The sequence below is a fragment of the Dryas octopetala genome, chromosome 2 (genome assembly GCF_963921425.1).
Source record: "Dryas octopetala chromosome 2, drDryOcto1.1, whole genome shotgun sequence".
Classification (NCBI taxonomy): Eukaryota; Viridiplantae; Streptophyta; class Magnoliopsida; order Rosales; family Rosaceae; genus Dryas; species Dryas octopetala.
The window spans coordinates 13,586,613-13,610,450 of NC_141367.1; the positions used below are offsets into that span (position 1 = coordinate 13,586,613).

Here is a 23,838-nt window from a genome sequence, read left to right on the forward strand (position 1 = left end):
TGTGCTTGTTGGTTTATTATTTTCTGTTTTTTTGGCCGTGTTTGTTCTTTATCTTTCATCAAATTATTGCTTGTACGCCGTGACGGTGGGAATTAGGATTTAATTCTCAAACTACATCAACAATTGGTATCAGAGCCAAGTTTCGTGTTCATCGATCGTGGTTCCGTGTTTATCGATCGAGGGTAGTTTGTCATGGCAGCGGGAAGTAGTGGTGTTTCATCTTTTAAGGTGGAGCAATTTGATGGAAGAGGTAACTTTACTCTATGGCAAAAGAGAGTGAAGGATGTCATAGTTTCGCAAGGTGTGGCACACGCCTTGAAGGGAAAGGAAAAAGGAAAGCCGGCAAAGATGACAGATGATGACTGGGAAGACTTAGAGTGCAGGTGTGTGAGCACGATTCGGCTTTATATTGCTGATAATATTATCAACAATATAGATGAAGATTCTGCCCCGGAATTGTGAAAGAAACTAGAAAAGCTTTATTTAGCTCAGAAGTCTATGGCCACAAAGTTGAATCTGAAGCGAGACATATATAAGCTGAAGATGGAAGCGGGTGCGAATCTCATAGCTCATATGAACGTGTTCAAAGGACTGCTGAATCAACTCGAAAGAGTTGGGGTAAAGATTGAGGAAGAAGATCGAGCCCTCTTACTTCTAACCTCGCTTCCTGATACATATGACAACATAGTGGATATCTTCTTGTATGGTAAGGATACACTGAAGATGGAGGAGGTCGAGTCAACTCTCTTGTCTAGTGAAAGGAGAAATAAAGTTGAGGATAAAGATTCCTTGTTTGTTGCTCATGGTCAAAGAGGAAGGCAAACTATCAAGGGTTCTAGTGATAATAACAAGGCTAGATCAAAGGGTAGTGGTAAGGGCTGGTAGTGCTACAAGTGTAAAGAATGGGGACACATAAAGAAGGATTGTCCGACTTGGAATAAGAAGGATGGTCATAGCTCTACGGCGGTAGCGGACTGTAATGAATTTGGAGAACTTCTCACAATCTCTATAGGTAACACTTATTTTCATGGTGATTGGATATTGGATTCGGGTTCTACTCACCATATATGCTCTAGGAAAGAATATTTTGAAAAATTTCAAGAATCAAAGGGAGAATCTTTCTCTTTTCCTGACGGGTCCAAAGTTGACGTCATGGGGGTTGGAATGGTGAAGATCAAGATGTTCAATGGGGTGGAGCATACTTTGGGTGGAGTCGCTTATGTCCCAAAGCTACAAAGGAATTTTGATATCCTTGAGTAGGTTGGATTCCAAGGGCTACCTGGTTTTGATAGCAGGTGGAGTCCTGAAAATTACTCATGGAAGCATGGTCCTAATGAAGGGAGAGAAGTGTGGTGGTCTATATCGTTTGATAGGATCTCAAACCTCGATGGTTGGTTGGAAACGGAATGCACAAGAAATCAAGCGCTTGAGGAAAGTCTCGTTTGAGGGTACAGCAGAGACGGTTGTGACATGTTTCCAAGGTTCAAACGATGGTGAGAAAGAAGATCGTACTGGAGGAGGGGGTGAATCGAGGCCCCTCTTCGGTGCTAATCGGTAATTGGTTACAAGATGCAGCTGCACATAGGTATTGGCCGTGCGAATCAAGGATGGACCATAGTTTCTTGATTCGGGTTATGTGTAGTTGGTACAAGGTCAAGGCCAATGGTATTTGGTGCAAGGTAATTTGCATGATATGCTCGCCAAGGTGGAGATTGTTGTTAATTTGGCTCGCATTTAAAGATTTCCTGGTTCATGAAGGATTTCCATGGTATTCTAAGATGAAGTTAGGAGTCCAAATAGGTGTTGGAAGATTATTAATTCCTGCTGCATTTTGGACTTCGTTTTGGGCAAGTTTTGAGGTTTTCCTTGTGTATAAAGGAAACTTATTTCCTACTCAAAGTTAACTTTCTTCCTACTTTATCTAGGATTGTAATCTAAGGCCTATGGTTATAATAGGACCTTAGGGGCTTAGAAAAACGTGAGAGAATCAGATTAGAGTGAGCAAGTTCTTAGGATTCTTGGGAGGCACACAATCTAGAATAGGTGAGATCAAAATTAGGTAATTAATTTTGGGTGAGAGATCTAGGGTTCTTGGGAAACACTTTGTGAAAGGGTGTACAAAGGATTTGGAGGATTAAGTTATGTAATTTAGTCCAATTGTAATCTTATACTTGTTATTCTCATAGTGAAGAACATAGATCTTTTTCGGGAACGTAGGCAGGAATTTTGCCCAACCTCGTAACAAATCTCGGTGTGATTGTGTGTGCTTGTTGGTTTATTATTTTCTGTTTTTTTGGCCGTGTTTGTTCTTTATCTTTCATCAAATTATTGCTTGTACGTCGTGACGGTAGGAATTAGGATTTAATTCTCAAACTACATCAACAGAACTAGCATCCTATAGCACTGCTCCAACCTGCTCTTACGGTGGTCTTAAGTTGTATACAGACCAAAAGGAACAAGACCACATCATGCAATTTCTCATGGGCTTGAATGACTCCTACTATGCTGTACGCGGTCAAATCCTCTTCATGAATCCTCTGCCAAGTGTTAAGAGAGCATACTCATTGATTATCCAAGAAGAAAAACAGCGAGAAATTAGTTCTTCCACAACTGAAAATTTTTCTGTTGCCACAGCCATACGTAATCAACATCATAATCGTTCCGGACCCACTTTTTCTCATAATCGTACTGCAAATTCTCACAGTCATGCAGAAGGTAGTCAATCATCACACAAGTCTACTCTTCATTGCAGTTACTGTAATCAAGAACGACATACCATAGAGACGTGTTATAAGTTGCACAGATATCCTCCTGGCATAGGTTGCATCGTGGGGGCGGTGCCAATTCCTCGGCCAGTACACACGCCTCGAACAATCGAAACAATTCTTCGCGCAATTCCTTCATGCACCAAGTAGACACGGGCAGGTCCAGTCAGCCGACAAATACAGCCCAAACGCAACCTGTGTTACCAAACTCTGCGGTACAGTCGACCCCCAGCTTGCAAAATATTCTATTTGGGCTTTCAAAAGAACAATGTAAGCAACTTGCAGCTGCTGTGGTAATTCTGCCAAAACCATCATCTAAAAATACCAATGCCTTTGCTAATGCAGCAGGTCGGTTCAATCATCTCATTCCATCTGTTAATTCGATTTTTTCTAAACCTTGGATTCTTGACAGCGGAGCAACGAATCATATCACATCTGATCCTTCTCCTTTTGTTCATATTAATCCTTCTCCCATATTGTGTGTTAACTTGCCTACAGGATCCTCAGTTCCCATCAATTCTACAGGCACCATTTTCTTTAATAAAGACATCAGACTTGATCATGTTCTTCATGTCCCTTCTTTTCGTTTGAATTTAATGTCAGCTAGTAAACTTACCCAATCTCTGCGTTGTTGTATAATTCTTTTTCCTGATTTTTGTGTTATTCAGAACTTGGCTACGGGGAAGATGATTGGCTTGGGTAAACAAAGTGAAGGCTTGTATTACATGTCGCCGATATCCAACGACCCAATTTCATGTCATGCCTCACTTTCATCAACACTTTGGCACTAAAGGCTCGGACATCCTTCTCCTGCTCGGTTACTTACCAGACTCATCCCAGACATGTCTCTTTCTTTTGATAATAATTGTGGCGTTTGTCCAATGGCCAAACAAACCAGAACTTCTTTTCCATTAAGTAATATTTCTTCTCATTCTTCTTTTGATTTATTGCATTGTGATATTTGGGGTTCCCATATAATTAAATCACATTCTGGTGCACGTTTCTTTCTTACTATTGTAGACAACTATACTAGATGTACTTGGGTTTTTCTAATGTCCCATAAATCCGAAACACAATCACTACTCAAGTCATTTTTTATTTTAGTCCGCAATCAATTCAACGTCACCATTAAAGCCATAAGGACAGATAATGGATATGAATTTCTCTTCATGCGAGATTTCTTTCTTTCTCTTGGGGTTGAATTTCAACACTCTTGCGTATACACACCTCAGCAAAATGGGGTAGTTGAACGCAAGCACCGTCACATTCTCAATATAGCACGTGCCTTGCATTTTCAATCCAATTTGCCCTTCTCTTTTTGGGGGGAGTGTGTCTTGATAGCCGTGTACCTCATCAATAGGATACCCACTCCACTTTTATCCAATCAAACTCCATTTGAGCTTCTCTACCACCGTGCTCCCACTTTTTCCCATCTTCGGGTTTTTGGGTGTCTTTGTTATACCACCATATATTGTTCACCCACACCACAAGTTTGATTCTCGTGCCCACCGTTGTGTTTTTGTAGGATACCCCACAGGTCAAAAAAGTTACAAATTATATGATCTGGACTCTAAAAATTTTCTTGTTAGTCGAGATGTCAAATTTTTTGAACACATTTTTCCATATGCTTCTTGCACCTCTACCACTTCACCAGGCCACACTATTTTACTTTCACCCCATCCTGACTTTGCTTATATTTGTGAGCCTATTTCTGTGTCTTCTACTCCTGAATCTCATACGCCCACTCTCATCTCTGTTGTTCGCTCTATTCCCTTTGGCTCTACTGGACCCAGTTCCTTGCCCATTTCAATAGACCCAGTAGTTGGTCAACCTGTTTCCCAGTCTCACAATATGTCCACTCAACCTCTTTCACCACATGCTGAGCCTTCTGCCCCTTCTGAACCTCTCCGTCATTCCACACGCACTACCCACCCACCCACCCACCCAAATGGCATGACGACTACCACATACCTCACCGCTCCAGACCAGCCACCCATGGCCTTTCATCCGACTCGGTGCCAAGTTCTTCTCGAGGTACTCACCATCCCCTGTCTCATTTTATTTCTTATACTCGTTTTTCTCCTTCCTATCGTGCTTTTCTAGCTCACATTTTAGGTGCCACTGAACCCAAGTCGTATGCTCAAGCTCTCTTGGATCCCAACTGGAGGACAGCCATGCAGGCAGAACTTGATGCCCTGACACTTAATAACACTTGGACTCTCATGCCCTTACCAACTGGTCACACACCCATAGGCTGCCGCTGGGTTTACAGAATCAAGTACCACTCTGATGGAACAATTGAGCGCTACAAAGCCCGTCTTGTAGCCAAGGGATACACTCAGGTTGAAGGTATTGACTATCTTGAGACCTTCTCTCCCACAGCTAAACTCACTACTCTCCGCTGCCTTCTTGCTGTAGCTGCCTCACGCAATTGGTTCCTTCACCAACTTGATGTTCAGAATGCTTTCCTTCATGGTGATCTTGATGAGGAAGTGTACATGGAACCCCCTCCGGGACTTTGCCGACAGGGGGAGCCCTTGGTATGTCGGCTTAATAAATCTTTGTATGGTTTAAAACAGGCCTCGCGAAATTGGCTTTCCAAGTTCTCCAATGCCATTCAGCAGTCCAAAGTTGACTATTCCCTTTTCACCAAAGTTCAAGGCAAGTCTTTTGTTGCAGCTCTCATATACGTTGATGATATACTTGTCACAGGGAATGATGCTCAAGAGATAGAGCGACTCAAAAGTTCTCTTCTCAAACAATTCCGTATCAAGGACCTTGGTAATTTGAGATACTTCTTGGGCTTTGAAGTCTCACGCTCCAAGAGAGGCATCTTCATCTCTCAAAGAAAGTATGCACTGGATATTCTGCAAGATGTCGGGCTCTTAGGAGCACGACCTGATAAGTTTCCAATGGAGCAACATGTAAAGCTTTCACCCACAGATGGTGAATTGCTGAATAATCCTACCAAGTACATAAGGTTAGTTGGAAGATTAATATATGTCAATGTGACTAGACCAAACATAGTATACTCAGTACAGACATTAAGTCAATTTATGCATCAGCCCAGAAAACCTCACTGGGAGGCAGCACTACATGTTTTAAGATTCATTAAAAGTACTTCTAGCCAAGGGTTATTCTTTCCAGCCTTCTTCTAATACTCTCACATTACGAGCTTACTGTGATTCCGATTGGGCTGGATGTCCCACCATAAGGAGGTCTGTCACAGGGTATTGCATCTTTTTGGGCAACTCTCTTATTTCATGGAAATCAAAGAAACAAACAAATGTAGCTCGTTCATCTGCGGAAGCCGAGTACCGTGCCATGGCTGCGACGTGTTTAGAATTAACATGGTTGCGATATATTCTTCGGGATTTACAAGTTTCACAAAATGATCCTACATCCTTGTATTGTGACAATCAGGCTGCTCTACATATTGCAGTAAATCTTGTGTTTCATGAGCGTACAAAGCATATAGAGATAGACTGCCACATAGTACGAGAAAAGCAATTATGTATTGGACTCCACAAATTGTGGATCAGCCTTGTTTATAGCCTAGAATAGCTCTTTTCCTAGTACAACCTATTGTAAACGTTATATATACTAGCTTCCTGTATATCAGATTCATCAAGAAAAATTCAAGAGAATTTTCTCCCACTCTGTTTTTATTATATATGTTGACTGGGTTATTATTTAATTGAGCCAGGTTAGACATAATTCTCTGTCAATACCCATCTCTGTAGAATGTAAATTAAAATATTTTTAGCTTGATAAAATAATGATAATCATTGGCACAGAAGTTTTGGCAAGAAATAAAACATAGGTTCATTGATTTTAACTACTAAATTTCAATAACTTTTTAATTTAGGTACCAAAATTAAATAGTATTTTAGATTAGGTACTAGTTGAAAAGTCAAATAAAATAATAAAGTAAAATGTATAAGAATTTACAAATATTATACTACATGCCACTACAATAAAAAAATAAAAATAATATTACATCACAAATATTATATTAATTTATACTATATTGTATTTAAAAAAAAAAATCAATTCAGTCACAAGTTAACTGTGACTATCTTGATAAATTGAAATAGACAACTCACCACTATACTATGAATTATTTTGAGTAAAAATATTGTTTTAACCTCTATTTATACTATATTGCAGTATAATTTCTGTAAAAAAAAATTCAATTAAGTCACAACTTAGATGTGAGTGTCGTTCAGTCACAACTAAATTTGAAGTTGTGAGTGTCGTACAGTCACAACTAAATGTGAAGTTGATACTACATTAGCAAATTTTCAAGATAATATAAAAGTCTCAAGGGCAATTTTGTCAAAACTTTATAAATTTTAACTAACACCCATCATATGTAGCCAAAGAACAAAAATGTCAATGGAAAAGGTACGTTCAAATCAAAGGGGACAACATGTTTGTGACTTAATCTAAAAAACTACATTTAAATGGTAGTTCAATTAAAATATTATATAGTCTTTCATGTTATACCAAAAAATTATTAGAATTTGGTATTTAATCCTAATTTTCTATTTCGATTTATCTAAGTTTTTTAAAAATGATCTCAATAGAGACCATTTAAAGTAGATTGTTCTAATCATCAAAATACAATGTAGAGTTAGCTCCACAAGAGATAACTTAAATATGTTTATTTATTTAAGAAATCCTTAATGGAAGCTCCTTGATCAAACACATATATATTAATGTATATACATAAATACTTATGATGATGGTAATTGAATAACAACAAATATTTTGATTTGACTAGTTTTTTTTATGAATGATCTTTTGATTTGTTGATATTTTGTTAGAATGATCTTTTGATTTGACTGATATTTTGTTGGAATGATCTTTTGATTTGACTATTTTTTTTTTTTAGGAATGATCGATCTTAAAGATACTAATATTATACTAATATATAAACCTCCATAAAATTCAGAAAAATTGTATTGTGTTTAAAGATATGTATCTCCTTTTTACAACGTAACATATAAAAATTATCCAAATTGGACCTTTACAACTCCATATAATCGACCATAAACTAGGGTCCCATAATTGTTCTTAATTGGAACACTTTGAATGTCGCATTCTCAACTGTGAATACATGGTAATATCACATTCTTTTGCTTGAATTTTTCCTATAATATATATAGATGTATATTTATTTATAATTTCGCTTTTTCGAACTGTTCGGATTCGAACACTGCTTTGCTCGAGCATAAATGCAGTGGCTTGAGTAAATTGCATTTATTTTGTTCAACAAATAATGATGATTAATAAGAGATTATCTAAGGCCATTCGTAAGCAAAATAGGAATTTAGAGACATGAATTCGAGAGAGAGAGTGCATCATATATATATATATATATATAGTTCACTTATTAAAAGGAATGATTTTAATAAGAATTGTAAAAGGAGGAAATTGCATCATTGGTTCACTTTGTCTTTAGAAAGTTTCATATTGGTCTACGATTTTTTTTTCGTTTCATATTGGTTTATTAACTTTATAACGTTTCCCATTGTGATCCCAACCATTAAATTAGCACAAACGGCTTATATTTTAATAATGTGCTGTGCACATGAAGCACTGTTCTGGTCCACTAATTCTTCACTTAGTTTCATATTGGTTCACAACAATGCCCTCATATGCGCAGCACATGATTAGAATATATAGATGGCTGTTTGTGCTAATTTGACGGTTTGGACCACAATGGAACATGACACAAAGTTAGTGGACCAAAATGGAACAAAAAATATAACGTGGACCAATATGGAACTAAGTCAAAAATAAATGGACTAATGGTGCAATTTTCTCAAGTAAAAATTATCACATTGGAGCCATCCCATAATGGGATGAATGATTGAATTGTCTAATTTTTAGATCCCCTTCAAAGAAGGATCCAGAACTCTTAATTTCTTTGACCATTTATTATTTTGATGGTCATTTGAGAGTTTCTACTAAATATCGTATACGAGACACTTATATCCATCACCTAGTTAAATGATTAAATAATTTTTAATTGGTTCAATTTTTTTGTAAAAATGATTCTTATATATGAACATAACAAATAAATGGTTTAGAGAATTAATTGTATTGCATTGAAATTTTGGTCCACATACAATTTATTTTTAAACTTATTAAAAAATTCCTTCAAAAACACTGGCAAAAAGTGCATGTAGCACCAAAAAGTGCAGTTAAATTGATGATGTAAGGGTTATTTGGTTATGTTAGAGTATGCTTTACGTACCATGTTTAGAAGATTTACGTGCTTAATTAACATTTATAATTTATAATAATTTATTACATCTGTTAGGGATACAAAGGTGCCATTGTAGTGAAAAAGATTAACGACAATCGGGTTATATTGACAAGTGAGCATTTGAATACTCAATGATTAAGCAGCATGTGTGTAAAATTATCGTTAATAATTTAAAATATTCGCTCTAAGATTTATAAATAGGTTTTCTTATAAGGCCAAATTAGTAAATATACTCATAAATAATAACATGCGCTAAAAACATTGTTATGCCCACTTTTGATTTTTCAGCGTCAAGCATTCAAATGCTCGCTTTAAACAACACAAAAACTTTGAAACCTCGCTTATACATGATTGTCATTGTGGTAATCCACAGTTTGTTATTGGCTGTGAGTGACAAACAATATTAATTTACGTTAAAAAAGAAGAAAATATTAAAAAGTCAAAAATAAAATTGTTAATACACATATAGTTGTCATTGACAAAGAGTGACAATATTGAGTGTTATAACGCTCACAAAAAAGAATTCGAATGCTCGTTTGAAAATTTGATCTTGTAAGTTTATATGGTAAACCTATTCAACATTTAAAAAAAATAAAAAATAGAAAGGACCTATTTAACATAAAAAAAATCTAATAATGGAGTAACAAAAAAAATGCAATAACGGAAAGTTGAAAGTGGACTTGTATAGCTCGATCATTAATTTTCTTTTATAAATGAACAATGAAAGTTTGCAACCTTTATCAATAATTGTGCTTGTCATATCGAAAGGGCCGGATCTCTCGAAATCGTACTTAAATTATGTATAGCTCTATCACAATATAAAAATATGATCACAATACTTATACAAGCTACGAATAATAATTAACAAATCTGCTTGAAAAAGACTTGATATATAATAGTATGGCTTTCTCTATCACGGCTTTATACTTGCCATTTCCGAGCTCAAATGAGATAGAGCTAGCTCTGCAAATTAGCTAGCTGCTCCATAAGTTCACATGGACATATCTCTTTTCGCTCTTAATCACAAAGAAGCAAACTTTGTGCCGTACTCCAACCAGATCAAGAGGATTCATGGTGAGTCTCAGGCAACTCTAGACATGCAGAGCAGCAACCAGAATCCCCAGAATAGTAGTCAGTACGCATCAACAAGCTTAAGCCGTTCATCCGGCTCAAGCGAGCCGCCTTGTCCACCGGCGACCGGTAAATGGGCCCCGAGGCTTCTCATGGAGTGTGCAAGGGCGGTCTCGGAGAAAGACTCTAGCAAAATGAATCACCTTCTGTGGATGTTGAACGAGCTTGCTTCTCCCTATGGGGATTGTGATCAGAAACTAGCCTCTTATTTCTTGCAGGCCCTCTTTTGTAAGGCCACGGAATCGGGCCTTCGGTGCTTCAAAACCCTAACCTCAGTGGCTGAGAAGACCCATTCCTTTGATTCAGCCAGGAAGTTGATCCTAAAGTTCCAAGAGGTAAGCCCGTGGACGACCTTTGGTCACGTGGCATCCAATGGTGCCATATTGGAAGCCTTAGAGGGAGAGACCAAACTCCACATAATTGACATAAGCAACACCCTTTGCACCCAATGGCCGACTTTGCTGGAAGCTTTGGCCACAAGAAACAACGAAGAAACGCCGCGTTTGAAGCTCACGGTTGTGGTGACCGCCGGCAGCAATAGTACCGTGACCAAGTCGGTGATGAAGGAAATTGCTCAGAGAATGGAGAAGTTCGCTAGGTTAATGGGAGTTCCCTTCGAGATTAATGTGATGTTCATGAGTAGTACTAGTGGATTGAACACTATGACAAAAGAGAGTTTCGGTGTTGAAGAGGATGAGGCTATTGCTGTGAATTGCATAGGAGCCTTGAGAAGAGTGGGAGTGGAAGAGAGAGGGGCAGTGATTCGAATGTTTCAATCGCTTAGGCCTCGGGTTGTGACGGTTGTTGAGGAAGAAGCTGATCTTCTGAGCTCAGGCAATGACTTCGTCAAGTGCTTTGAGGAGTGCCTTAGATTTTACTCCTTGTACTTTGACATGTTAGAAGAAAGCTTTGTCCCAACTAGCAATGAAAGGTTGATGCTGGAGAGGGAGTGCTCAAGAAGCATAGTTAGGGTTTTGGGTTGTTTTGATACTCCTCATGATCATGATATGGACGAGGATGATGAAATCAACGGCGAAGATCGTCATCAGATGGGGTGTGAGAGAAGGGAGAGAGGGAGGCAATGGTCTGAGAGGCTCAAGGAGGCAGCATTTTCGCCGGTGGGGTTTAGCGACGACGTTGTTGACGATGTCAAGGCGTTGCTAAAGAGGTATAGAGCCGGGTGGGCGGTTGTGGTGCCACAATTAGGAGCAGAAGAAGATGATCAAATTACTCATCAAACACCTGGAATTTACTTGACATGGAAAGAGGAACCTCTAGTATGGGCTTCTATATGGAAACCTGCAGCCCCCTCTAGCTAGTTACTTAATGTTCTTCATTTTTCTAGATTCTTACTCATCATCATGCATGCCTAGCTTAATGCCTTTTTCTTTTCTCATCTTTCATTTCTATCTTTATGTCCTACTTTTCTTTTGCTTTGTGCTTGGGAGTTTGTGCAATTCCTTTTTATATTTCTAGCTGGTTTTATTTTATTGTTCTTGTCCTCTTTTCAAGTTCCATAGCATTAGTTCATTGTAAATGTCCATTTGGATTGCTTGCTTACCATCTTCCTCTTCGTCCCTGCAGAGTGGATATATTCTGAATGGAAATCCATTTTTTTTTTGTACTATATCTTATTTTTGTTTGTTTCAAATTTAACTATATATGTATTACAATTTTAAAGACTATATATTTATGGATGTAACTTCCCAATACATCAAAAAAGTTTTACGAATTCAACACTCTCTTGTCCACACACTTCTGTAAAAACAAATATAACAAGAAAAAAATTTGTAGAAAATCTGAATCATTGATTAATTCTGTAAAGTGCGTGCAATATTTAATTAATTTGCATTGTATTTGGTTTGTATGCAACTTAACCAACAAGAGCACACAAATTTCGTATATATGAATGTGTCCATGTAGTAGATGTTGGGCAGAACTGAATTATATATGTGGACATAGTGGTTTGTGATTGATCTTCCTTTGTTTATATTAAAGTTATATCTGCCGACCGACGTACGTGTTTAACATATCAAATTAATTTACTTCAGAAATGAAAATTGAAAATAAAAATGAATGATTGTTATGACTTCTCTAGATTCATTGATGATCACGCTAGTGAATTATTTAGTCCTACGTACTATAAAGAGAATCCAAACTTAGTACTAAATTAAGTAATTAGAGCATCTATTAATTCGCTGCTTCAAGTACTGTTAAAAAAGAAAGCTCCAAAACCAGGCTTTAGCGATGTGAAAATTGAAAGAGAATCACAAATAGAAGAAGTTAAACACCTTGGTAAACAGCCGTCAAGTTTTTAAAAGAATGTTTCTCTTTCTTATTAAATACTCAAATCAAATTGAAAAGTTTAGAGATCAAAATTAATGAAAGGGTACGTCATAATTCGATTTAACCCTAAGCACATTTGATGAATTTTTTGGTTAATTAACACATTAACAAAATTGAATTAAGGAGGGAAGAGTAAGAGTACTTAATGGTGTGGAAGCATAGAAATATATTGACATAAAGAAAGAAGGGCCCCAAGAGAGAGCTTGGTGGCAAGCAGAAGCGTACCAACTAGATCCCATGTTTGCCTTTTGGTCCAGTGAGTCCAGTGATTTGAATGGCATATTTGCCTTGATTAATATATTCATGTACTAACTTTAAGCCAACATTATATAGTGGAAAGCTACTTTTCTAGTTTTAGATAAGACTGTGCACTACCTCACTTCACTTTTTATGTTACTTGTTGTTTATCATATCCTCTTGGTAGTAAATGAAACCCTCTAGCTTTAAATTTAATTCTCTCTCACACACAAAAAGCTTCTCTGATATCTGTTAGCAACTTAGCATATATGCACGCACATCTTTTTAGTTTCTAGCTAGAATGACTTTTTTTTTTCTTCTTCTTCTTCTTCTGAACCGACGAAGACGTACATTTTTTGTGTATGAATCATTAATGCTAGAATTTATCTGAATAAATCGAAATTAAAATTGATAGACCGCTCAAATACTAAATAAGTTTCGACCAAAAAAAACCACTAAATAAGTTAATAAAAAACTAATTATTCTTTTTGGCTCACCACACAACAAAATTTTATAATCCAAATTATCCATTGTTTAGATTTCACTTCAAATATCATATTTGCAAAAAATAGCCAAATCAATAATCATTTAATCATTTAATTGTGATCAAATCAATAAATGAACACAATGTTTTCGATAAAACATCACTACCACAATTTTGGCCAAAGGCCTCCAATGAAGGCAACTAAAGTTGGGGGCGTGCCAATTGCTAAGGAAGGTGTTCACCAATAATTAACATTAGTGGCCACATTAATATGTCATATATGAACAGTGAATTCATATCCAACCTTTTCTTCTGATTAGTTGATAACACAGTGGCAGCCCATTAATTTAAAGTAATAAAAGGGGGTCCATTCATTTAGGGACTAAAAAAGGGAGTTAAAAAGGGCGTTCAATATTTTGTCTGGTTGCTCCTACTTGCTAAACCAAGATACTGGGGTTCCCTTGTGGCAGCATCTCTTTCTTCCCACCCCCAACCCAAACGGGATCCAGCATCGGTGGGTGTCAATGGTCACGCCTGAAAGTGCCGATCGGCTCAAAACCCAGATCTATAATCTCATTCTCAAATAGCTTTCCCTCCTGCGATACTGCCTCTGCCGCTCCCTCAGCCCTCTCTTGCACCCATTTCTGTTTTTCCTTTTGTCTTCTTCTCCCCATTTTGATCTTCTTCTTCTTCTTCCTTCGCGCGCTGCCGAGAGCACAGGCTGCACAGCAGGTAATTTTTTTTTTCTTCTTTTCCACGCCTCTTCTGATTCTACTCCTTCTCTGCCTCTTCTTTCCTCTTTTTCTTCTTTTCATTATTTTTCCTCTTCTTTTGCAAATTGTGGTTAGGGTTCGACTTGGGTGCAGTTTGGGTTCGATTGGGTGCTGTTGGAGCTCGATTTCAGGTTGATTTTCAAGTTCTGATGATTATTGGTTTTGGGGGTTTCATATCTAATTGGTTTTAGGTGTTGAATTATTGCAGTGGCTGGGTATGCAAGGTCTCAGGGAAAGACTTCGCTCACCTTTTTTATTTCTGAGGAATAATATGCTGGTCTACATCTTCAGTTTCATATGGGTCTCCATATTATTATCCCAATCTCATTGGAAATCCTTTACAAAGCTGCTAATTGTAGGTATGGTTTCTCTTTGTTCTTTCATATGGTTATTAGTTTTTTTTTTTCTCAATTTAAAATGGTTAACTGAGCTTTGTTATGTATTTGAATTTTGCCTGGGATTTAAATTTTAATTGGGTAATTTTTTTCTCTCTAGCTTTCTTTCTTTTACCTGGGATTTAATTGGTACGTTTGTGTTGATTTATATATATGTATATGTTAGATTTTCATATGGAGAATTGTATGTAAAACTTGATGGGGTTTTGTTGAGGCACATAATTTAATTGGCAACTCTTTCTTTCTGAAAATTTTCACAGGAAAATCGTATGAGGAAGTTAATGTACAAAGCTACTAGGTCTGCTGGGTTGGAATGATTGCTCAATTATTGCTGGTGGTGTTTTATGCTCATGTCAGGTAATGATCTTTTCCTTCTATGTTATTTTATCTCATGTATTGAGGGAAACAAAAATCAACCTATATTAGTGAAAATAAATAGTTACTAATCTGGAATTTGTAGACAAAAATCGATACTATCATTATGTAATTTGTAGATTGGGTCCGGTAGCTAGGTTGATTTTTGAGCCTTGGGTTTAAAAGTTGCATTGGTGATGCTACATCTGATATATGTGGGCATTTTGTTTCTGAATGATGGAGGGATAATAGAGAAAACTAAAACAAAACCATGGTATGCTAATGCCTCTATACTTTTATTTACTCTGCATTTTTCTTGCATTTCATTTTGTGGTGAAAAGCCTAATACATGTATTTATAAAGAAGTTTAGCCCATTTGTACAAATGGGTTACTCTAGCCCATTAAATAGTATTGCCTTCAAGTTCACAGGTGAACAGAGGAATGAGTCACAGATGGGGTTCAAACATGCATATGGGGAAAGTATATGTCTGAACCTCATATGTGACTTGAATACTAGCATGAGTTCCCCTTAACTAGTCTTTCTTTTTCTTTTTCAACATGAATGGCATAATAGTTTCTCTATTGCCTTTCAGTAGGCATGAGGCATTTTTTCAGTGCTATCCAAGTTCATTATATTTTTCATTTTGCAAGCGTATTTGAGTTTGTTGTAGTGAAAAGTATGTTTTCACTTCTATTAATTATAATTTCGATGATGGCATGTTTATAACTCCAAAATATGGTTTTGCTTATGTTCAACTTTGACCAAACAAAATTCATTTTCAACTTATGTTCCTTTTTCTTGTGAGTTTATACTTTGTGGTTTTGCTTGGTTGCGATGTAGGACAAGAAGATCAAAAAGAAGACTTGAGGACCAAACCTCATGAGAGAGGACCGGACCTCTAGAAGCTGAGAAGAAGATTGAGGACCGGACCTCGTGAGAGAAGACCGAACCTCCAGTAGCTTGAAAGTGCGAAACCTCCTTCTTCATTTGCACTTTTCTTCTCTCTTCCTTTTCATCCTTCACTTTTTTTAATCCCACTGCAGGATATGTTTGGTGGGAAAATGTATTTTGAATTCTAATTAATTAGTCACCAACATATATTCATGGAGACATTGTTTAATGATATCAATTCTAACACCAATACAGCAACCTTACATCTAATGGTGAAAGGAAAAAACCATGGCATGACATTAATTAATAATATCAATCCTCCACCAATTTAGCAACCCCAATAGAGATGGTGAACAAGTGAAACCCACTAACTGCAGCATTGGTGAGGACCGGACCTGTCAGACTGACACTGCAGGTTTTGGCAGAAGCTTCCACCATGCTTACATGTGGGTGGCCTTAGCTCCCTTGCCACCCCAACACCAACCTCCAACATGATATATGGTGACTGCAGTGTGGCAAGGGACATTACAAACTAACAAAAGTGGCAGTTGCCTCTATGCCTACCAAAAAAAATTGGTTGCCTTTGCTTGTTTTTCTTTTAGTGCATTCAAATGATTATAATGATAATCAAATGACGAAATGATTATGGGTTTAGTTCAATTTTTTGCGAAAATAATATTTTAAGTGAGAGCTAAAAAGTAGGGATTCCATCATGTGGTGCATTTCAAAATGTGATTAATTTCTTATATATTAACTTAATAATTAATTAGTATTTGAGCACTCCTATTAACATTAGATTTCAATTTATTAGCAAAACTTTATTTGTTTTATATATAGGCCAACTCTAGATCCGGCCAGTTCAATTCTATAACAAATAACATACATGTAATGATTCATAAGTCCATATTACAGTTCTAAGAAGGACTTGCCTTCACGGGAATAGGAGAGGTGGCATCCCGGCCTTCCTTTCATCTTTGTCTCTGTCTCTCTTCCCCTCTCCCTCTCCCTCTCCCTCTCACCTCTTTCTCTTTCTCTCATTTCTGTCTCTGTCTCTCTCTTAGGAGGGATGCCACATCTCCTATCACGGGGACATGCAAGTTTTATTCTACAGTTCCTAATCAATTAGTATGGATAATTAAATTTGTCCTAAACTGGTACAGCCACATTATGTTTGACTTGCTAGGTTTAGTACATTTTATTCCCATTTTACCCTTCATTATTTTAGTTATAATTTCAGTTTGTTTAAAATTTCTTAAGTCTAGCACTACAAATTAGTGGCATAGTTTGTAATTTTGGGTGTATTTTATGCCTGAAATATAATTAGGTGGTTGATAGGGGTTCTTAGGAGAGTCATGGGGTGACATGAGGTTTTGGGATGATAGGGCATTTAAAATTACGGACTGTTTTTTTATGGCAATGGTAATTTCATTGTATGAGATTTAGTTTTTTGTGGATTTTTGTTATGATGGGAAATTTGAAAAACTAGCTATAATTTATTTTATTTAACGACTTCTTAAAGTTTAGGAATTTAACACTCGAGTAGTACTCAAGCACCCATCGAGAAATGCTCGAACCCCATTGAAGGCATAATCATACAAGGAAAATAAATCCTAAAATTAATGTTTAAGGAATCCTAAAATAATACACTACAAGAAATAATCAACTAGCTAGGCTTATTAGAAATGAATCCTTGTCCAACAAGGTAGAGAAATCCTTATTAATTGGAATTTACTTGTCTATCACACCCTCACAAGCTGAACGACAAGGCACGAACTAGAGGATCAACTAAAATAAAGGAAAACATATATATATATATATATGAGTGCTCTAAAACTAACTAGTTAGGAAATTAATACGAAGCTAACCATGCTTTGGGGACCACCACATAACTAATCTCATAATCTAAACCGTCAATTATTTAGGTCATACTTCAAAGATCATCATTACAAAAAATCAACTAAATCGGAAATCATTTAGTCATCTAATTGAGATCAAATAAATAGACGATTAGTGTTTTCGATAAAAGCACATAAATAGTTGTTGTTATAATCAAATGACTAAATGATTTCCGAATTTGAAAATTTTTTATAAGGATGATCTTTGAAGTAGGGTCTAAAAAATAGACGTTTCAGATTTTGAGATTACATTGTGCGGTAGGCCCAACATGGTGGTTAGTTTTGTATTAACTTACTAACTAGTCAGTTTTAGAGCATTCTTGTATATATATATATATATATATATTCAAAAAGAGACCCGTAGTAAATATATCAGCTAATTGATCATGAGAACAAATACCACGCACATCAAGCTGAACCACTTTTTCTTGGATATAATGGTAGTCTACTTCAAGACCCTTATAAGCACTTACACAAGGCTATAATTTTTCAATATAGGACAACACACACCACATACTTACACGACCTTTGCACATGTGGGGTCACTTAAGTCAAACATGTGGATAACTTATATTGGGTGATGTGAAACACATGTAGTCACTCGACCTAACACACGTGAGTGAACCTGCTTTTATACTATGTCAGAATCTTAGCATCCATGCCCGTATCTTATACACACTTTCACAATATTATAATTTTTTAATGTGGGACAACACACCTCACATTCATACTAATCGAGTGTTAGATTTTAGAATTCATAAAATGGTTAAAAGTCTTTAATGAAAACCAAAAAAAAAAAAAGTTTGTTTTTAAAATATAAAGTTATTACTCTAAAGTCCATTTTACAGCTCTTAATAATAAACAAACTCACTTAAAGAGTTGCAATGATAAATAGGTCTACTATGTACAAATAAATCTCACGTTATGTTTTTTTCACGTTTTTTGCATCGAGCGTTCGGCATGGCTCAGTACCCTGCCGAGCGCTCGGTGAGTTTAGTGGCAATGATTGCCACCGTTTGCAATTCAAATTGCTACTGTCGAACAGTGACAATCATTGTCACTGTCTGACAGTACAAATTGTCGAACGCTCGGTGAACAGTGTCAAGCTCTCAGTGACTTCTGTGTCGCGTGCTTCTCATTAAAGTGGATCGGACTAGAATTTCTTGTATCAAGTAAGCTGAGTTATCAGCCTAATTCCAAACTTGACTTTAAAAAAATAACCCTAAAATTTTATTCAAATTGCTTTTTGAGTTTGACTTGTATATGAAGTTGATAGATTCTACTATTTTCGTTATTTTAATAAAGTGTTATTTTAATATTTCTTTGCGTGGGTATTAAAAAGAGTCCCTTTTTAAGTTTTTGCACAAGACTCCCTAAAACTCAAGGACAATCCTGTCTCCGATGGTCAAGAAAGTAAAGTACTGTATTTGAATAAATTCCAAATAGTAAACTTAGAGCTGAGGATTACATACATTCGCTTGACCAAGACTAGTGCATTTTATAGATTTAGGAGTGTCCCTGTAAGTCAAGGAATTGTAGGCTTGCTGGTCTGAAATTCCATAAAATGGACTGTATCTTTCTTGATTAGAATCCTCCGGAGTTATTACTTGTTGGCACTTGGCATGTACTTTTACGCAAATTCAAGTTTTTTTTTTGGAATAAGAATTTGAATTCATGTTCATATTGGACTTTTGAGAGGATATGGGCCATGGGGATCGACCTTCTTGGTATCAGCCCCTTCATATTGAATGGGCCCCGTATTGGGCCGGAGAACCCAAAGTCCTTTAGGAGTTTTTAATTTGATTTTCATTAACTTTTAAGGAGGAATACAAAATTTTGTTGAGACTTGAGAGGCAATAAAGTGATTTTATATAGAATTAAGAAAAAAAAAATGAGAGGGTTAAATGTGCTTATAAAAAGAAAAGAAAAATTGCACTAACATTGAAACAACTTAAAAGAACAGCTTTGAAAATAATAATAAATTAAAAATTAGCACCTCAATAAAAAGTAGAAGGTGACACCACAATCGGAGTCCTAACTCTGTGTTCTTTATTGTCTTCAACCCAAACAAGTTCTCCCAATGCAACTCTCTTCTGTTCACCTCCTTTGTATTGTAAAGTAACATTGTAGGACAATTTCTCATATTTCTTTCTGAACACTAAAACCTCTGGAGAGACTACAACTGTTAAACTCTTTGCTGTTTTTACTCTTACCCTGTAAGTCGTGGAAGGCGCTCCAACATTTGTCACAGTCCTTTGAAAATGACTTTCTAGTGGTTTGGTATTCGTATATAATGCAAGAAACGATGGGTAGTTAAGATTCTTAGATCGATTTGCACAACATTTGGTTTTGATTGAGATATGAGCATAAAAGATTGACAAAGTCTTGGGGAGTTGCATCATAAATCAAACCAGGATCAAGCGCTTTATTTGGAACAATGAGTCCCGATCCCATGGCCAAAGGGTTGGCTGGTGTGTATGTTTTATCATCAAGAATCTGCCTAAAAGTGTTATCAAATGGGTTTGCAGTGGTCATAATAGCAGACCTTATAGCAGCAGGACTCCAATCTGGGTGTGCAGCTTTTAAAAGAGCAGTCACACCAGCAACATGGGCACAAGCAGCAGATGTTCCAGAAGCTATATTGTAGTCACTATATAAGGACACATTTGAGTTGATTTGACCTATTGATTTATTTGAATTCCAAGCTCCCAAAACTAATGACCCAGGTGCCATTATATCTGGCTTCACAGCACCTGCAAAACCATATGAAGGACCCCTTGAAGCATACCTTGAAGCCATAGGTGCACGATGTGAGTCGATTATAGTTCCATGAAATGTCAGTGTTGCCCTAGCAGTATTGGTACTGTCTTTTATATGTTGTATCAATGAGTATCCATCCCTTGTGTTAATGATAACACAAGGGCAAAGAATTCTTTCGACACGAGAATTCGATATCAATATGGCTCCTACAACACTTGACTTGGTTATACTAGATATTTGTTTCATGATATCTCCAATATCACAAACAATGATACCATCATGAGGAGCATTCGATAACAATTCAGGTGAATCACAGTTCATCAGTGGATACTTGTAGATTAATGACATATTTTGTAACAAGGTATAATTACCAGGATAGGTAGACCAGCCTCTATATGTTAGCCCATTCTCAAGAGACAATGATCCTGAAAACCATCGACTAATACTACCTTCAGTAACAGTTATGACCCATGGATATCCATTTACTATGGTGCCAAGGTCAGGTCCTTTATTCCCTGCAGAACAACAAACTGTTATACCTTTCACCATGGCAGAAAATGAACCTCTTGCTATAGGATTACCAAAAAATGTATCATTTACAGGACCAAAGGCAAGGCATAACACATCAACTCCGTCAGCAATGGCACTATCTATGCCAGCCAAAGCATCTGAGGTTCGAGATCCTTCATCCCATACCACCTTATAAATAGCCAGTCTTGCACTTGGAGAAATACCTTTGCTTAATCCTTTAGCATAACCAAAAAAGGAAACCTCATTCACGTAATTACCTGCAAATTGCAATGGCAGATCCAAGATTTTAATTAAATTTGAACTAGTAATAAAATATGATCAAAAGCATTTTTCAAGAATTTGAACTAATAAATACAAAATTTCTATATTAATGATTAATTAATAGCCTTTTCATTAAATCCCTTTCATTAAAAAAAAAATGAATAGACTCAAATCAATACAACAATTATTTTAAGTTGTAAACGTACGTAATCCAATACGAATACTCCAGGAAAAATAAAATATATTATATTCATTTGTGCATATTCCTAAAAGGAAAATGCTTATTGTCTCGACTATGTTTCCAAACTTAATTTGTTTTTAGACTTACGTCATATCAATTCATTTGAAAAAGTTTATCTCTTTTTTTTTTTTTTTTTAGTTCTTGGTTGAAATATAATAGTTTGAAAAGAAAAAAGAAAAAAAGGTTGAGGAAAATAGCATATCCCTGCATAAAATCACTTATTAAAATCTGAGGGCTTTATTAATAATAAACATGTGATATTTGGGGGAGCAAAACATGCCATTGAAAAAATTGGAACGGAAATGAAATTATAATCATCTATTACATTACATAATGCAACATGATATAGAAACAGAGAAATCAAAGTAGAAAGAAAAAATCACTAGTGAAATTTTATAGAACCCTTTCAAAATAAAGTACAAACATTAAAATCAATAATATATGAATCAATCCTACAAGGGAATCTATAAGCAGAGATAACAACAAAAGCTATTTATATGCACACAACATAGACGAAGAGGGAGAGAGAGTTAGAAAGGAAGAGAAAGATATATAGTTAACCTGTAAATGTGTTAAAACTTAAAACAATAGAAGTATAGAAGTGAGCAATTAGATCCCTAGGAGATCGAGTGATTTTGGTTATGTAAATAGGATATATTTCTTCTTATTGTTCTCTTGTGACTGACATGATTTTTTTTTTTCCTAATTTTTGGCTTCTATTAACACTAACAGGAGCTTCATGTTGTATATATATATATATATATATATATATATACATACATAAAAGATTTTTTTACATTTTACCCACATGCACTTTGGGGTCGATCTTACTTTACCACCTAAAAAAGAAAATTGTAACAATTTATCATCTGAATTAAAAATTTGTTGCAATGTACCATCTCTGGCTCATTTTGTCTAAACTTTTGTTAAAAATAAGGGTGTTTTAATCTTTTTTAAGTTCCTATTGTTAGCATAATAAAAACTAATTTGAAAAGAACAAAACACATTTTTTTTCAACAAAAGTTTAGACAAAATGAGCCAGAGGTGGTACATTGCAATAAATTTTTAATTCATATGGTAAACTGACACAATTTTTATTTAGATGGTGAAGTGAGATCGACTCTAAAGTTCAGGTGGGTAAAATATAATAAAGCCTATATAAAATTATAAATGATTATTTCAGTGATTACCTGCAGCTATAGATGAAACATGTGTCCCATGCCCTATTGTATCCCGAGCAGAGTTCATGGTAATTGTTATGCTTTCATTTTTTGCTAATAGACCTTTGTTGAAGTACTTGGCTCCTATGAGCTTGAAGTTACACATAGAGGAATTAAACTCTTGTCCTTCTTCGCACGATCCATTCCATTTCCTTGGTTTATAACGAGGGATGCCAAAATCTTTGAAACTCGGACTTTCTGGCCATATACCACTATCTACCACTCCAATGATAACATCGTTACCGTAATTTGAAACAGGCCATAAACCTTTATCCTCCCTAAGATTGAGGAATTGAGGAGTATATGTTGTATGAAGTATGATAGGGTCATCCCTATAAGCTTCTATGAATCCTGAAGATTTTTCTAAAATTTGAAGTTCAACTGAAGATAAGGTAACACTAAAGCCATAAATTGAATTTTCATAAGTGTATAAAAGGGATGGTGAAGATTGATGGAGGTTATCAAATGAAGCAGAGTTTGCAAATTTCAGAGAATCAAGGGTGGAGGAATACCAACTATGGTGGCTAGAAAATACTTGGGGTTTGAGGGACTTGTCCATATAAACAATATATATGGATCTCTTTATTGACATAGATTGAACAAAAAGAGTTAATAGCAATAATGTAAGAATAAATGAGCATGAAGCACGAAACTCAAATATTAGAAACCACATCTCCATAAAGCTAGCATCAACTTTTGATATACATGAATCGGACTTGAATCTTTTTATACATGCAGCAAGTTGGTAGAAAACACTCAAATAGTACTATTTGCAAGAGTAATAATTAAAAGAATAAAAACTTGGACAATCAACATCTATTGTGACTACGACCCGCATTTTGAGGATTTCTAATTGCCTCTTATAGCAAGTCGTGGTGTTGTTTCATTTCAACTAAAAGCCACCTTGAGATTAGATTAATGGAAACACCGAAGAAATTTTGCAAAATGGTATATTTTAATTAGCACCTATAATTTGATCTTTCTTCTAAAAAGTTTTAACAGTTTTGACTACTCTTTGATTTAATTAATGATCAGCTAACTGCAATGACACATATGATCCCAAGCTTTGCAATGAATTCCACCCTCATTGGAGATATACATACATACCGACTAACCCGACCATCTCCTCAATCATTTTAATACTAGTCTCGTCCTTTTCAACCCTAATCGCCATCTTTTCCATTCTAATCTAAATCTTCTCACCTCTATTAGTAATTCAGTCATTTCACAGTCTAAAAAAAAAAACTCAAAACTGTTAATCTTTCAAGTACAAAT

At 35.9% G+C, this 23,838-nt stretch overlaps 1 protein-coding gene and 1 pseudogene across 1 annotated transcript; one reads left to right on the top strand and one right to left on the bottom strand.

Moving 5' to 3' along the window:
• The first annotated feature begins 10,015 nt into the window (after positions 1 to 10,015).
• Positions 10,016 to 11,722, top strand: LOC147293251 (protein SHORT-ROOT-like). The gene has a single exon (XM_086233249.1). The coding sequence runs from the start codon at positions 10,038 to 10,040 to the stop codon at positions 11,490 to 11,492; it is 1,455 nt and encodes a 484-aa protein (XP_086089375.1). The 5' UTR covers positions 10,016 to 10,037; the 3' UTR covers positions 11,493 to 11,722.
• Positions 11,723 to 19,872: 8,150 nt separating this feature from the next.
• LOC147293252 (subtilisin-like protease SBT3 pseudogene) lies at positions 19,873 to 23,737 on the bottom strand (annotated as a pseudogene).
• Positions 23,738 to 23,838: the final 101 nt, after the last annotated feature.

Coding starts and splice junctions, on each gene's coding strand:
- LOC147293251 (XM_086233249.1), top strand. CDS start 10,038: ATGGACATATCTCTTTTCGCTCTTAATCACAAAGAAGCAAACTTTGTG.